The following is a 14,896-nucleotide window of genomic DNA, read 5'->3' as shown; positions in this document are numbered from 1 at the left end:
CTTTTTGGGTTTCAGAGCTGGCAGGGAGCTCAAAGAAGAAACCAGCAGGGGCAACTTTCAGCTTCTAGGAAGTAAGGACTGCCAGGGCTAAACCTGGATGTGCTATTTCAGTTCAGGCAAAGGGAGAAAATAATTTTGCAAATTTTTACTTCTTTCAAACGAGTGTAATGCTATGACTCAGCAGGCTATATGGAAACTTGTATATAGTGTATGCACTAAAATGCAAGGCTGACATCCCTAGGAAAAAAAGTGGGAGAGAAGGAGAGAGAAAACACTCTTCTTCCACTAAGAACTCTCCAGTTGTGTCTTGCAGGCAACTACAGAATAATAATAAACGAATGATGGGAGATGCTTTGAGAAGACTCAGTACAATGACACTCAGTAGGATAAGAATTAACATTCTCACGCCTGACAACTTTCCAGCCAAGCCCAGAAGAAGTCAGAAAAAAAAGTCAGAAAAACCAAAGCTTAAAACCAGTGGCACAAAAGTCTGATTACATTTTTCAACTTCATTTTTGGTTTCTCCACACTTGTGTGGAACTCACTCAATCCCACAGATGTCTTCTTCAATGTGAGAACCATCCTTTCTGAAACCACAGGGCTGCAGATGTCACGCTGGAATTCTCCCAGAGGCAAACTGCCAGACTGGAGGCTGTTCCTCCTCGGTCACTGTCCCGAGTCTTACCGGGTGGCGCCTGGGCCAACTGACATTCAGACCTGTGGGCTGCTCGTATCCATGGCCGAGCTGCATTCGCGCCACCTTTACACAAGCGACCGCGCTGAGGGCCGGTGAGGTAGGTGGGCCAGGCTTCCTGCCCCGCGGGGAAGAGGAGGAAACCGAGGCTGGGAGCGGGCCCCGCTCACTCCACACCGTCACTTGGCTGCAGACCCCGCGCTTCAGCCCCAGGTGGGCAAATGCCCTCCGCTCCCTGAGCGGAGCCCAGAGACCGCACTTTCTATTACATTTTGTAAATACTTGCCCCTCCCACCGGCCGGACAACAAATAGAAGGGAAGAATCCCTTTCCTCCAACTCGAGAACTCCTTCCAAGGCGCCTCTGTCTTCTCCATAAATCTGCCGCCCACCTAGGTCGCGGGCCTGGGTGGCTGGGAGGGCTGCGGGACCCGGGGACACCTGGGCCCCCGCAGCACCTGGGTCTGCCTGGGGCTCAAGGGCAACTTGGCGCTCGGTGGTGTGGTTGAATCACGGGTGAGTCACCCCTTGCAGGGTCCCGGAGTTTCCTACCGGGAGGAGGCGGGGCAGGGGTGTGGAATCGCCAGGGCCGTCCTCCGCGACGGCGAGTGACCCGGGCCGGGGGCGGGGAGTTGGGAGGGGCGGCGGGGCGGGGGCAGGCGCCAGGGGCCGGCCGAGGCGCGGGCGTCCGCGCGGCCCTTTATAGCGCGTCGGGCACGGGCTTCCCCAGACTCGGGGCTCCCCGTGCCCCATCCCGCTCTCTCTGGCCGACCCAGGGCGCCTACAGCCCGCCCTCTCCAGCCTCCGGGGTGCATCGAAACCCACCCGACCTCGCCGCCAGCTCGTGGACATGGAGACCCCTGTCTGGCCCCGACGCCCGCAGGGGACCGCCATCGCTCGGATGCTCCTGCTCGGCTGGGTCCTCTCCCTGGTGGTCAGCGCTTCAGGTGGGTAGCACCAGCTCCCAGGAGTCTGGGGCGCGCTTGCCCGTAGGAGGGAGGGGACAGTCCTGGCTGTCGGCGGGCTCGCCCTGGGTCCCCGGGGTGCCCCATGGTGTCCCCCGTGTTTGCAAGACTCGGCTGCGCTCGCCGAGCCGCGTTTGAATGAACCTGGGCCCCGAGGCGCGCCGGCGGGAGTTACACGGAGTAGTTGGCGCTCCTGCTAGAGGTGTTTGCTCTGGGCGTCCATTGTTGTTGCATAAGCGGGTTTTTGGCTCCCTCTTTAACATTGGGGAAAGAGTTTCCCAGGGAGTCGCGACCTTGAAGGTGATGGGACGTGGGTCCGCGTCTGCACAGGTCAGCGTGCAAAGGTTTGGATATCATCTTTCATTATATGTGCATCTTCTGCTAATAAAGAGCAGCCTTGGTCTTTTCTTGGTTGTCTTTGTTTTAGATTTGGGTGTAGGCGATCCTTTTGCCAAATGTAGCTTGGATTCGAGCAGGTAGGGCGTTGTGCATGCCCCATATGCCTGTTGGGTGTTTGGGGCTGTGCAGAGCTGGGGCCTGCTGCCGGGTGACAAAGCAGTCTTTAATGATAAAGCATGCGGATCGAATACATCCGATGATGTGACGGGCCACACAGCCACCTTGGTCTCTACGGAAATTTCGGTATAGAGACATTTCAGATAAAAATGGAAAGAATCAAATTTGGCGTTTTTCATTTGTATGCAGTCCTAACTTCTCACACATGTGGGATTTGCCTTATTCCATAATTTATTGTAAGCCCTTCCTACCTGGCCTTCCCTGGTGGGTTGAACCTGAATCTTGAACTTCCCAAGGGGGGCCCCCCCAACACCCTGGCACGTTGATGGCTCTGGGCTATGTTTCCTGGTCAAGTTATGAGAAGGCTTTACCTATAAATAATTTCAAAGGAGGATTTCAAAATCCTTGCTCGTTTCGATGGGTGATAAGGTAGATATTGCCATGAGGAAATAATAGTTCTAGAAAAAAATTGAAAATTTTTCTCGATAATTCAGTAATGAAGCTTCTGTGGTTAAAAACAAAATGTGAAATTTATGGTGATGGGAGAGTGGAAAGGTGTTTTATACTGCCAACTCAAAGTCACATGCTGAGAAGTGCACATAATAATAGATGTTTCTCTGTTGTTTAAAGGCACTACAGATGTAGTGGTAGCATATAATTTAACTTGGAAATCAACTAATTTCAAGACAATTTTGGAGTGGGAACCCAAACCCATCGATCATGTCTACACTGTTGAGATAAGGTAAGCTAGGTACAAAAAAAGAAAATTAAGGTTTTTGATGTTTCTACTCTCCTATGCTGAACACAAATGTCTTTATTTATTTTTTATTTTTTTTTTTTGAGACAGAGTCTTGCTCTGTCACCCTGGGTAGGGTGCAGTGGCGTCATCACAACTCACAGCAACCTCAAACTCCTGGGCCCAAGTAATCCCCTTGCCTCAGCCTCCCGAGTAGCTGGGACTACAGGTGTGCACCACGATGCCTGAGATGGGGTCTTGCTCTTGCTCAGGCTGGTCTTGAAATCCTGAGCTCAAGCGAGCCTCCCAGAGTGTTAGGATTACAGGAGTGAGACACTGCGCCCGGCCCACAAATGTCTTTAAAGCTGATTACTGCATGAGATTATTTAACAGAAGGCAAAGAAGAGGGCATTTATGGTAATATGCTGGCCAGTGTTACAGTCTTTCAAGCCAGCAACATTTCTGGGTTCTTAAAGTGATAGAGTGTTTAAATTGTTTTTGGAAATGATGGGAATATTCATAAGCTTAGTATAAGCTGTGGAGAGGTGAACCTTCCTGAGTAGGCCCTGAAGTATGCTTCTGGATCAATGATAGATTAATCTCACCTAAACACAGATGTCTTCTTCCTTTGCCGTCTAGACTGTGAGCCATGTCTAACAAGTTAGGGAAAAGGTGGGGAGGAATTCTGATGTATATATACATTGCCCTTAAGCAGTGTTTGATTCATTAATCTTTGGACTCTGTGAATCAAAATTTGGTAGCATACATTATCTTGGTGGAGGAGGCCAAATTGGTGAGTCACGGAGCCTCGAAGAAATACTTCGCTGTCTGCACCCTCCCTTGTCTGGGCTGCTCTGCTCACTGGGTCTCATCTCTGATCGACAGCTCTCCCTGGGAGCCAGTAATTCATCACATTCAATCTAAAGGTTATGTCTTCCTTGATGGTTTTCACCATATTCTTGGCAAGTGTTTGGTTTCTGAAATGTCCTAGGTATGGGGTGGGTGTTTTAGGTGGATGTTCTTGTTTTTCAAAATGAACTTCATCATGACTGTTGCCAAACCAACAGGGAAGAGAATTTGTGTGCTCGAGTGCGTACATGTGTTGTGTGTGTTTGTGTGTGTGTGTGTGTGTGTGTGTATTTGGACAGAGAGAGAGAGAGAGAGAGAAAGGAATGTCATAACCTGAGATAATGACTACAATTATGGTCAAATTTGTCAATTCAGATTCCACTGATTGAGAATTAGTAAGTAATTTCTCTGATACAGACCTGAAGTTTACCTTAGTAACCACTTTCCTTCTGGATAGTGAGAATTAGATTTTGGGAGGAAGGCTTACCTCCTAAATATATTCAGTCTTACATTTGAGGGACATATCGGAATATATTTATGATTTACCTGATTTTTAAACATAAGCCTTTGTTAACTCTAAGTTCTTGGACTTTATAAGGCCGCCCCTAATCTGCAAACACCAGACTCACAGGGCTACAGCTTGGGGGTGCCCACAGACTCGGGGTGCTCCTGAGGACAAGGGCAATCTGCCCACGCTCTTGCTGCGGTGCTGGAGGGCCTGGGAGCAGTTCTATCAGCCTTGCCTAAGACCTGCACTCTTCACCTTCCTGCCCCAGGGGTAAATGGGATTCCTGATCAAAAGGATTAGAGCAATCATTTTACAGACTAGGAAACTATCACCCTGGGAAGGAAGGGATTTATTCACGACTGCACTGATGCTGAGTGCCCATGCCAGCCCTGGAACCGAGATCTCCCCAGTATACCAACCACACCATCACCTCCTCAGATGGCTCTGCCACGGTATGATGGGAGGCCCCAAAGCTAGGAGAAGGGAGGAAAGCCTTGCCCACTGCATCTCGTCAGTGGGGCTCCTTCCCTGCCTGTTTTCCTTCCCTAGAGGAAGCATCTGAAGGGCTGCCTTCTCCTCCAGCCCCTGCCCTCGCTACTGAAGCCTGGCTCTAGCCACAGGCACCACTGCTGTGCTGAAGCCCCCACCTGGAGCTCTGGCTGCATCTTCCCCTTTGCAAAAAGTTTTCAGTGGTGATTGGGAAATGTTATGGGCTCAGACCTTAGCACCAAACCATCACCTGTAATATTCATTCCATGGGAATGTTCTAAATTCTAAAGCTGAATTTACAAAGTTTCTAGAAAACAACCTGCAACTAAACTAATGACAATTTGTATTCCGTTGGAATTTTTTAGCAACTCAGGAAGGACTTTTATTATTTCCAAATCACGGGGTTTGGAAATGCCTAGAGGAATCTCAAAGGCTTTTAAAGTGTTAATGCTGCTAATGGCCTTGTGAAGAATTCATACAGAATTGCCCCTTCATTACCTGTTTGCACGATTTATTGATTTATTACTTACAGTGATACTATATAGACCCTTGTGCTAAATTTTGCCGTGGAGTGCATGGTGCCTGCTTGTGAGCTGGAGGAACCAAATCCTGTGTCTGTCGGACGGTGTGCAGCTGCAGAGGCCCACGGAGTCTTTCTCCTCGTGTGCAAACAGCTGTTTGCCATAGCGATGCAAAGGAATCGCCATGTTCTCATTCACTTTTGACATGGAAATGATATAATAAAAATGTATTTTGGTCATTCTGGACCAAAATAACCTCTCTACTTTTATTAGTATTAAAAATTGAAATATAAGAAGCCAAAATATTTTAATATCAATCTTAGTTTGTGCGTGTTAGGGTAAAGAATGTGTTTACCCAAATCAGCCTTGTTATTTAGTTCAAATTTTTAAATAATAAGTATTAATGGCTGTTATGTATGGAGTTAGACAATTGAATCCATATGGTGATTTGTTTACGCCCAATGATGTATTAATTCAACCTGTAAATGCAAACTAAGACTCGGCAAGGCCCTAAAGCCCTGCTGTTGGTGAGGGAGCACAGAGTGCGGCCCCTGGTACAAAGCGGCTGTGAATTAAGCGTGCTATGGAGATACCTGTGCTGGGGGACAGGGAAGGGAGAGATAAGCACGCAGTAAGAGCTAGAGATCCCAGAGCAAGTGGGGTTGCGCTGTGGCAGTCAGTGATGTGGAAAGGAAGAGCAACATAATCGTCACTTTCTGGAGAAGTTCATGGTTCAAGTTCCAGTGACACCTGACCTATGAATTGTTTTGGTCCCTTAGAAGAATTTCATTTCTAGTAGAAATTCCTTAGATTATTTCTTTTTCAATGATGTCTTACAAAAGAAAGATCTGTCTTTAGCCTTTTAGTCTCAGGCTTTGCTAGACAGATGCTACCTGTATCACAATTCTGTAATCTTCGTGAGATGTATTCACATCTTGCGGAAGTGAGGGAGGCACGTGGTATGATGAAGCGAACAGACCCAGCTCTGCCTCTCATTAGCTGTGTTACCTTGGTCAAGTTACTTAGTGCTTCTGAGCTTCACTGTCCATATGTGTAAAAAAAATCCAATACCTTCTTAGAATGATTGTATAAAATGAAGTAACGTGTAAAGGGCCCAATACAGTACCTGGCATATAGTAGAGTCAATAAGTGATTAATATAACCACACTAATAATGGCCATGATAAACTATAATATATATAATATGTTATTATACAGACTTTGTTACTATATAGACTATGTTCTCTTACAATATAGAATGTGATGTAATAAACAATGTAATATGATATAATAAGTAGATATAATGATTTTGATGGAGATCAGCTGTGTGATTTTTGAGCTAGTCACCCAATCTCACTTTGTCTCAGTTGCCTTATTTATTTATTTTTTTTTTTTGAGACAGAGTCTCGCTCTGTCACCCTGGGGAGAGTGCAGTGGTGTCATCACAGCTCACTGCAAGCTTCAACTCCTGGACTCAAGCGATCCTCCTGCCTCAGCCTCCTGAGTAGCTGGGACTACAGGCGAGCACCACCACACACCTGGCTAATTTTTCTATTTTCAGTAGAGACAAGGTCTTGCTCTTGCTCAGGCTGGTCTTGAACTCCTGAGCTCAAGCGATCTTCCCGCCTTGGCCTCCCCAGTGGCTAGATCGCTAGTATTACAGGTGCGAGCCACCACCCCTGGCCTCAGTTGCCTTATTTGTTGTCAAAATGGGGCAAATTACAGAGCCTCTACCCCCAGGGTGCTGTGAGGACTCGGAACGAGTCTCAAGTTCTCAGCACAGTCCGCCTTGTCAGGATTGGTTGTGGAGCTCTTGTTGTCAGCACAGACCACAGCCAGAAATCAATCTGTCTTGTTGGGTGCAAATCATAATGTTCCATTTCTTTTTCTTACCTTTTTCCTTTCTTTAGTTCTAAATTTGGAAATTGGAAAAGCAAATGCTTCTACACCACAGACACAGAGTGTGACCTCACCGACGAGATTGCGCAGGACGTGAAGCAGACGTACTTGGCGCGGGTCCTTTCCTACCCTGCAAGGAACGTAGATGCCGTGGGTTCTGCAGGGGAACCTCCATTCCAGAACTCCCCAGAGTTCACACCTTACCTGGAGAGTAAGTAGCTCGGTTTGTAATACCTTTCGTTCCTGTTGTTATAAACTTCTGAAAATTCTTGTGATCCTTAGAGGCCATTGAATAAAAAATATTTGTCCATGAACACATCTTCTTTCTCAGATACTACAAAGTACCACAGCCCTCTACACACAGCCCAAAATTGGTAGGAGGTTCACAGCATGGGAACTTTGGAGTTGATCACAGTGTCCACCAGTCTGTCCTCAGACCCCACCAGTAACTGGCTGAATGTGTGTGTGTGGGGTGGGGGGGGAGGTTGGGGTAGGAAATCCACCGAGGCTGTTTCAGCTTTTCCTTATATGTATCATACATCCTGAATTTCCTGTCCCATCATCAGACCAAAAATTCCAGTTTAGGATTTTTCCCAGGTGGTCATAGATCCATGGGGAAAGTCCAGTTTCCCTTTGAGCCCATAATTAGGCTCGCTGACCTTTTCCAATCACTTGGCCGAGATTGGAGTCTCGTGATGTGCTGGCACCTGCCCAGCTCTCAGCCTGCCTCCCCACGCTGCTCTTGGAAATGTGGACCTCGTTCCTCTGGGGCCTTTGCCCCAGTGAGCCAACCCTGGGATCTAGTGAGGGAATGCAGAGAATTCACGGCCAGTAGGAGATTTCAATTCTTATCTCAGGACTGTGGTTCTGAGCTAGGTATTTTACATCCAAACATGTGGCACATTGGGAAGAGTGAAATTAACTCCTCTTGTAAGACACGCTGATTAGAATGAAAGTGTTGTATTACTAGTGTTTCTATATTTACCCCTGCGACGCCCAGGGAGAGAGACAGTTTCTCAGGTTGGCGTGGTGCGGAGGGGTCAATGGATAATCAACCATCCCTACTCCTTTAGTACCTACTCTGAGGGTCGAAATAGGGGGCCTTTCCCCAGGTGACTGTGGCTGCCTCCCCAGAGGCAAACCCCTCCAGTGCTTCTGCCTGTGTCTCGTAAGGCACCGGCTGGAGTACAGATACATTGACAGTCACCTCCAGTGACTTTGCAGGATCATTGATATTCATTTGATATCCCCAGTTGATGACATCCTTACCCTCAGTTGATGACATTCTTATGATTTCCTTTTAGTTCTTGAGTTTTTTATAAGCCACTTCACATCTATCGTTTGCAGGGTAGAAAATATTTTGTATATTTATTTATATTATGTCTACACACACATACACATACACTTTGTCCTGTGATTGGCACAGAATTAGTGTTTGTTTTACTGTCATTCAACCAAAGCACATGAAATAATTGAGCCATTATCGAGACGCAGTGGTTAAAACCAGTTCCTTGTGCTACCAAGGACATTTCCTGGGCTTGCCCACAGCCCTAAATTTATTGCACCTAGAATGTGGAACCTTACACTATGGCACTGTTCCACACAGTAGCCACTAACCACAGGTTGCCATTGACCAGTGGAAATATGGCTAATGCAATGTGTCTGAAATGTACACTACGTCTTGAAAAATACTAATTCCATGTTAAAATGATAATACTCCAGATATATACAGCTGACCCTTGAACAATGCTGGGATTAGGGGTGCCAATCTCCTGTGCAGTCAAAAATCCGAGTATAACTTTTGACTCCCCAAAAAGTTGACTACCAGTAGCCTACTGTTGACAGGAAGCCTTACTGCTAACAGTCGATTAACATATATTTTGCATGTTACACGTATTATGTACTGTATTCCTACAGTAAAGTAAGCTAGAGAAAAGAAAGCGTTACTAAGAAAATCATAAGGAAGAGGAAATACATTTACCATTCGTTAAGTGGAAATGGGTCATCGTAAAGGTCTTCATTCTCACTGTCTCCGTGTTGAGTGGGTGGAGGAGAAGGAGGAGGAGGGGTTGGTCCTGCTGTCTCTGGGTGGCAGAGACGGAAGAGGTGCAGGAGCTGGCAGGGCAGGCAGGAGAGGGAGGCATACTTGGTGTACATTTACTGAAAACATTTGTGTGTAAGTGCGCCTGTGCAGTTTAAACCCATGTTGTTCAAGGGTCAACTGTATTTGGTTAAATAAAATATATTATTAAAATTAATTTCACCTGTTCTTTTCTACGTTTTCTAATGTGGCTACAAGGAACTTTAAAATTATCTCCGTGGCTCCCATTGCATCCCACTGAGCACCGGACAGGACTGCCATAGAGTCCTGTGGTCTTGGGATTTAGCGCCGGTGCCACCAAGCCTGCTGCTATCGGGGATTTGGTTCAGTGCTGCGGTTTTATATGAGAGATAAGTTGTTAACTGTGATAAGTAGGGTTTTACTTTGTACAGAATTCTTTGATTCCACTCAAGCTCATTTCCTTTGTTTCAGCAAACCTTGGGCAGCCAACAATTCAGAGTTTTGAACAAGTTGGTACAAAACTGAATGTGATAGTACAAGATGCACGTACCTTAGTCAGAATGAATGGCACATTCCTGAGCCTCCGGGATGTCTTTGGCAAGGACCTAAACTATACGCTTTATTACTGGAAAGCTTCAAGTACAGGGAAGGTGAGCATTCTTTCATGTTTTTATGACTTGTTTGAAATTGTGACTCCTTGGTTTTATAGCCCACTTCTTCGAACCCAGTTCAAGACTGGCAGAACAGGGGTTGTTGAGCGGGTGGTGTGGTGGAGTGGGAGGGGGCCTGCTTGGGTAGGGGGTGGACAACAGGTCCTGGTTCTACCTGTGACTCTGAGCTGCTTTGTGACTTGGGCAGGGCCCCCTCGGAGACCCAGGGTCCTCAGGGGCTGGGCAGATGACCCCTAAAGGTCCCGTCAACTCTCACATTTCTCCCTCTGTAGAGGAGCCCAGAGACAAAATTTGTTTTCTATTCAATGATTAATGCTTCTTTTTTCTTCACTGCAGATATTAATATCTTCTGAAGGGGATAAATTGGGTTGTATATACCTAAATTGGATATTTTCAGTCTTGCAAAAGGCATTTTTAGCAGTGATCAAGGGAACTGATTAGCCAAGTCACTTCTAATCCTTCATATGTCGTATATGCCTGTGTAGGCTTTGCTTAGAGCTTAGGTTTTTACTTCCACGGTAACTTAATAAAGGGGAAAGAATTCACTCTGAGCCCAGATGAATAAGAACTCTTTATCTTTTCACAGAAAACAGCCAAGACAAACACGAATGAGTTTTTGATTGATGTGGATAAAGGAGAAAACTACTGTTTCAATGTTCAAGCAGTGATTCCATCCCGAAGAATTAACCAGAAGAGCCCAGAAAGCCCCATTGAGTGCACAAGCCAAGGGAAAGGTGAACTCAGAGGTGAGTGGCTCTGCCCGTCACTCTGGGAGGCGTGGGTGCCTTGGAGGACTAGCTCCACCCTCAGAGCCACGATGGACTTCTTTTGTTCACTATTCAGGGAGAAACTGCCTTAGGTGGTTTTTGGTTTTGCTTCTGGTACTCTCAAGATTTTAAGCATTTAGAAATATTTCCAAATGTTGTTCCCTTGTATCAGCAAGCATTTTCTTAGACACCCACCATGTGCCAAACTCTCTGTTGATCACTGGGTACACAAATCATGTTTAGGATTTAGCATCAAGTCACAGATTTCTCTGGGCATTTTTCATTCTTAAATTCTGATCTGTGTTTGTTAGGGGTGGGGTGGGGTGAATCTAAACCAGCTGCAGTAGCACTTGATAGGCAATTGTGACTGTGGGCTGTTGCCACAAGAATATAAAGTCTAACCCATTGCGGTAAGGGATTGAGTACATCACATATACCCGTGTACATGCCTATGGCTGACACGTGTGTATACACACGTTGGGAGCTTGGACACATTGGCTGAGGAATGGTCCCTAACTAGAAGTCCTATGGACATCCAGACACTTGCCTGAGGCTTAAAGCCTGTGAGTCTCCCACAGGCTTTATAGGGAAAGTGCTCTGAGTACTTTCAGGGAAGAAGAGTCTGAAGACAGTAATGATGACCTAGCTCCTCGCTAAGATCAGATTCAAAAATTTTAAAATATTTTTTTTTGGAGTCTCACTCTGTTGCCCTTGGTAGAGTGCAGTGGTGTCATTGTAGCTCACTGCAACCTCAAACTCCTGGGCTCAAGTAATCCTCTTGCCTCAGCCTTCCTAGTAGTTGAGACTACAGGTATGCACCACCACACCTGGCTAATTTTTCTATTTTTAGTAGAGACGGGGTCTCACTCTTGCTCAGGCTGGTCTCAAACTCCTGACCTCAAGTGATCCTCCCGCCTTGGCCTCCCAGAGTGCTAGGATTACAGATGTGAGCCACCGTGCCCAGCCTTTTAAAACACTTTTACATAAACTCTTCCCTTCTATTTATTGCCATTGACAGAAGGAGAGGCCTCTTTTTCTCTCTGGTCCTGCACCCCTCTGGCCTGTCCTACTCCCAGCCTTCAGGGGCATCGTCCTAAAGCCCAGCTCTAATTCTGCCTTTGTGCACACCCAGGTTTCTGTTTCTGCCCCTTCTCTATCTGCTGCAATGTGTTCTTCGAGAGGCGTTTGAAATGCCACCTCCACCATGAAGCCTTCTTACTGCACCAACAGTCATCATCTCTTCCTCACCTGAGTCCTGGTAGCACTTTGGACCTTGTCCTGGTAGCACTTTGGACCTCCCTCTTTGCACTTACACTTCATCTTGCACTATAATCATTGCCACCAAGCTCAGCACCATTTTTAGCCACTTGTTTCCAAGAACAACTGCTCTTACTTCCAACTATGTGTATCTTTTCTGTGAACATTATTCAGTTTATTAAATGCCCAGTGCTTTTAGCCATTGTCAATTGCTCTAAAACACCTAGGGTTTGACAAATTCTTTCCTAATCTAAGCATGGTGGAAAGAGTGGAAGAAAGAAATTTCAAGTTGTGCAAAAGCAGGATGGTGTAATTTGGGGTTATACCCTCAATTCTGCCCACTGATAAATGGGATTTGAGCTCTCCAAGTTGACTTGGTGCCTTTTCTTTTTCAGAAATGTTCTTCATCATTGGAGTAGTGGTGTTCGTGGTCATCATCCTTATTATCGTCCTGGCTGTATCTCTACATAAGTGCAGAAAGGCAAGAGCGAGGAGAAGTGGGAAGGAGAACTCTCCACTGAACGTTGCATAAAGGAAACACTGGCAGCTGCCAACTACTGCAAATGCTGTATTGCACTGTGACCAAGAACTTTTCAGAGAATATATGGAAACACAAATGAGTATTCTGGAGCATGAAGACCCTTGGGTTCGAAAAAGCTCTTGATATACCCTGTTATTGCAATTAGCATTCTTATTTTGACACCAGCATTAGTCACTTTGAAATGTAACGAACGGTACAACCAATGTTTTAATTTTTAACACTATGGCACCTTTGCACATATCATGCTTTAGATTATATATTCTGCACTCAAGGAGAAACCAGGTCACCCAAGCAAAAACAAATGAACAAATGCCTTAAAAGTTCCTGGGTGGACTTTTGAGGAGCTTTCGAGAAACTGACTTCAAACTATGTAGGCAAGTAAAATGGAAATTGGGTGGACTTTTCTAACATATATCTGTAATATGGTGTTTAGGTTCTTTTTGTTTTTTAGGAGTACATTTGAAAGTTCCAAACAATTGGCAAACTTTATATTAATGTGTTAAATGCAGGAGAATTCTATTTTGGGTACGTTTCTAATATGCATTAGAGTTTAGCACTTTAACTGACTTATGTGGTGATGATTCAACATTTGAGAGCTAACTATATTTTTATAAGACTACTATACTAACAAACTATACAGAGTTTATGATTTTAGGTACTTAAAGCTTATATGGTCAGCATTATAAATATTTATATAATTTTTTAAAAGGTTTTGTATATGGGGATTTTCTATTTATATAGGTAATATTCTATTTGTATATATTGCAGTAATTTATTTAATATACTTTTGTATAAATAAAGGTGACTGGGAATTGTTGCTGTTGTATTTATTGTGTCTTCCATTTATTATTTATTTATGATTTGGCATCTGTATTAGTCAGATCTGCTGCAGTAACAAATGACCCTAAAAATCTCAGTGGCATATAACATTTCTTTATTTGTCACTTATGTTACATTTTGATGACTGTAAGTTGGCTGCAGCTCTTCTCAATATATTACCATTCTAGGACCCAAACAACAGAGAAATCCCTGTTTGGGTCAGGGCATCGGAAAAAGCCAAAAACTGGTAGAAACCAGCAACACAGCTTCAAGCTTTAAGCCACCTCTTAAAACTCCTACTCCATACTGGCCCATTGTCATTTCTGTTCACATGCCACTGCCCCAACCAAGTGACCAAGCCTCACAACACTCTGCCTACAGGGAGACACTCCAAGTCACATGGCAGTGGGCAGGGATGTAATCTTATAGGGAAGGGAAACAGTAATACAATTTACTGCAGACTTGGAGAGATTTCTTCCCATGGGCATCAGTTTGAGTTGTGGTTGAAGATTGGAGGTGAGAAAAAAAGAAAAACTCTTTCGATTATTGTATTGAAAGAAAGTTGGATAAAAAGATTATAAGATAGGGAGAGATATAAATTGAAAGAGGTCTCTAGAGGTAATTTCAGCAAACTAGATTGAGGGTTTTTTGCAGGCAGAGACTGGATCTAGCTCATGGCTTATAGCTCCTTCAGGGTGAGAGTGCACACCGGACTCAACCAGTCACAGCTGAGTTGACTTTATTACCTTTAGAATGTAGAATGTCCTCTATTCAAATACAGCAGAACAGTCTTATCCTATCGACTGTATGAAAAGAAGATTCTAACTAGAGATGTAAATGAGGTTCTTGGGCTAGGCACAGTGCCTTACACCTGTAATCCCAGCACTATGGGAGGCTGTGGTGGGAGGATCGCTTGAGCCCAGGAGTTTGAGGTTAGAGTGAGCTATGGTCACCCCACCGCACTCCAGCCTGGGCAAGAGAAGGAGACCCTGTCTCTAAAAAAAAAAAAAAAAGAAGAAAGAAAAAGGAAATGAGGTTTTTGGCATCCAGCTGGGCCACAAAACTGTTTTTGCTTCTGACTATGGAATGCTGATCTGTTGCCATCTAGGAAAAGCATCCAGATGGCACACCTACCTGGAAGTGGTCCCACAAAGACATTGAGCAAGTGTTAAAATGAGTGAAGACTCAGTTCACTATCCAGCTATTAATCAATTTTAAATCCATTTTGTTCCTTTATACCAAAGAACTCTAAGCATTGTCAATAAAACTAAACACGAAATGTTTGATATAAACAGCACATCCTAAGGAGGAAGAATAAAATGGTAGCCTGAAAGCAGAAATGGTAGCCATGTTGGAGAAATTAGGGGAAGCAGACCAGTGGTTTATTTGGTTGGTGTTTGTCAATCTGTCAATACTGGAGAGACGGAATCTTGCACTGTTGTGTTTTGTTGTATCAGAGGAGATACGTTGGCAGTGGAGCCAACTAAAGAGAGGTTGGCCTGGGGGCATGTCCTCAAGGAAGTGTACTTTAGCCATTATCTTGAATTCCAGCTCACATGAGGCTCACATGTAGCTCAGTGAACTACAGGAGGGGGCAGAACAAGC

The 14,896-nt window shown here is 45.1% G+C and overlaps 1 protein-coding gene across 2 annotated transcripts; it reads left to right on the top strand.

Annotated features, from left to right (window-relative positions):
- Nucleotides 1-1,387: 1,387 nt before the first annotated feature.
- F3 (coagulation factor III, tissue factor) lies at nucleotides 1,388-13,111 on the top strand. 2 transcript variants are annotated; one of them, XM_069478238.1, is made up of 6 exons: nucleotides 1,388-1,639; nucleotides 2,804-2,915; nucleotides 7,186-7,385; nucleotides 9,708-9,886; nucleotides 10,494-10,653; nucleotides 12,327-13,111. In XM_069478238.1, the coding sequence occupies exons 1-6, from the start codon at nucleotides 1,543-1,545 to the stop codon at nucleotides 12,461-12,463; spliced, it is 885 nt and encodes a 294-aa protein (XP_069334339.1). In that variant the 5' UTR covers nucleotides 1,388-1,542; the 3' UTR covers nucleotides 12,464-13,111. The 2 variants fall into 2 exon arrangements, with proteins under 2 accessions (XP_069334339.1, XP_069334340.1); XM_069478239.1 differs by lacking the exon at nucleotides 10,494-10,653 and having other exon boundaries at nucleotides 12,327-12,411.
- Nucleotides 13,112-14,896: the final 1,785 nt, after the last annotated feature.

The sequence above is a fragment of the Eulemur rufifrons genome, chromosome 8 (genome assembly GCF_041146395.1).
Source record: "Eulemur rufifrons isolate Redbay chromosome 8, OSU_ERuf_1, whole genome shotgun sequence".
NCBI lineage: Eukaryota > Metazoa > Chordata > Mammalia > Primates > Lemuridae > Eulemur > Eulemur rufifrons.
The sequence above is the reverse complement of the archived record's forward strand: the minus strand, read 5'-3'. Positions and strand labels throughout refer to the sequence as shown.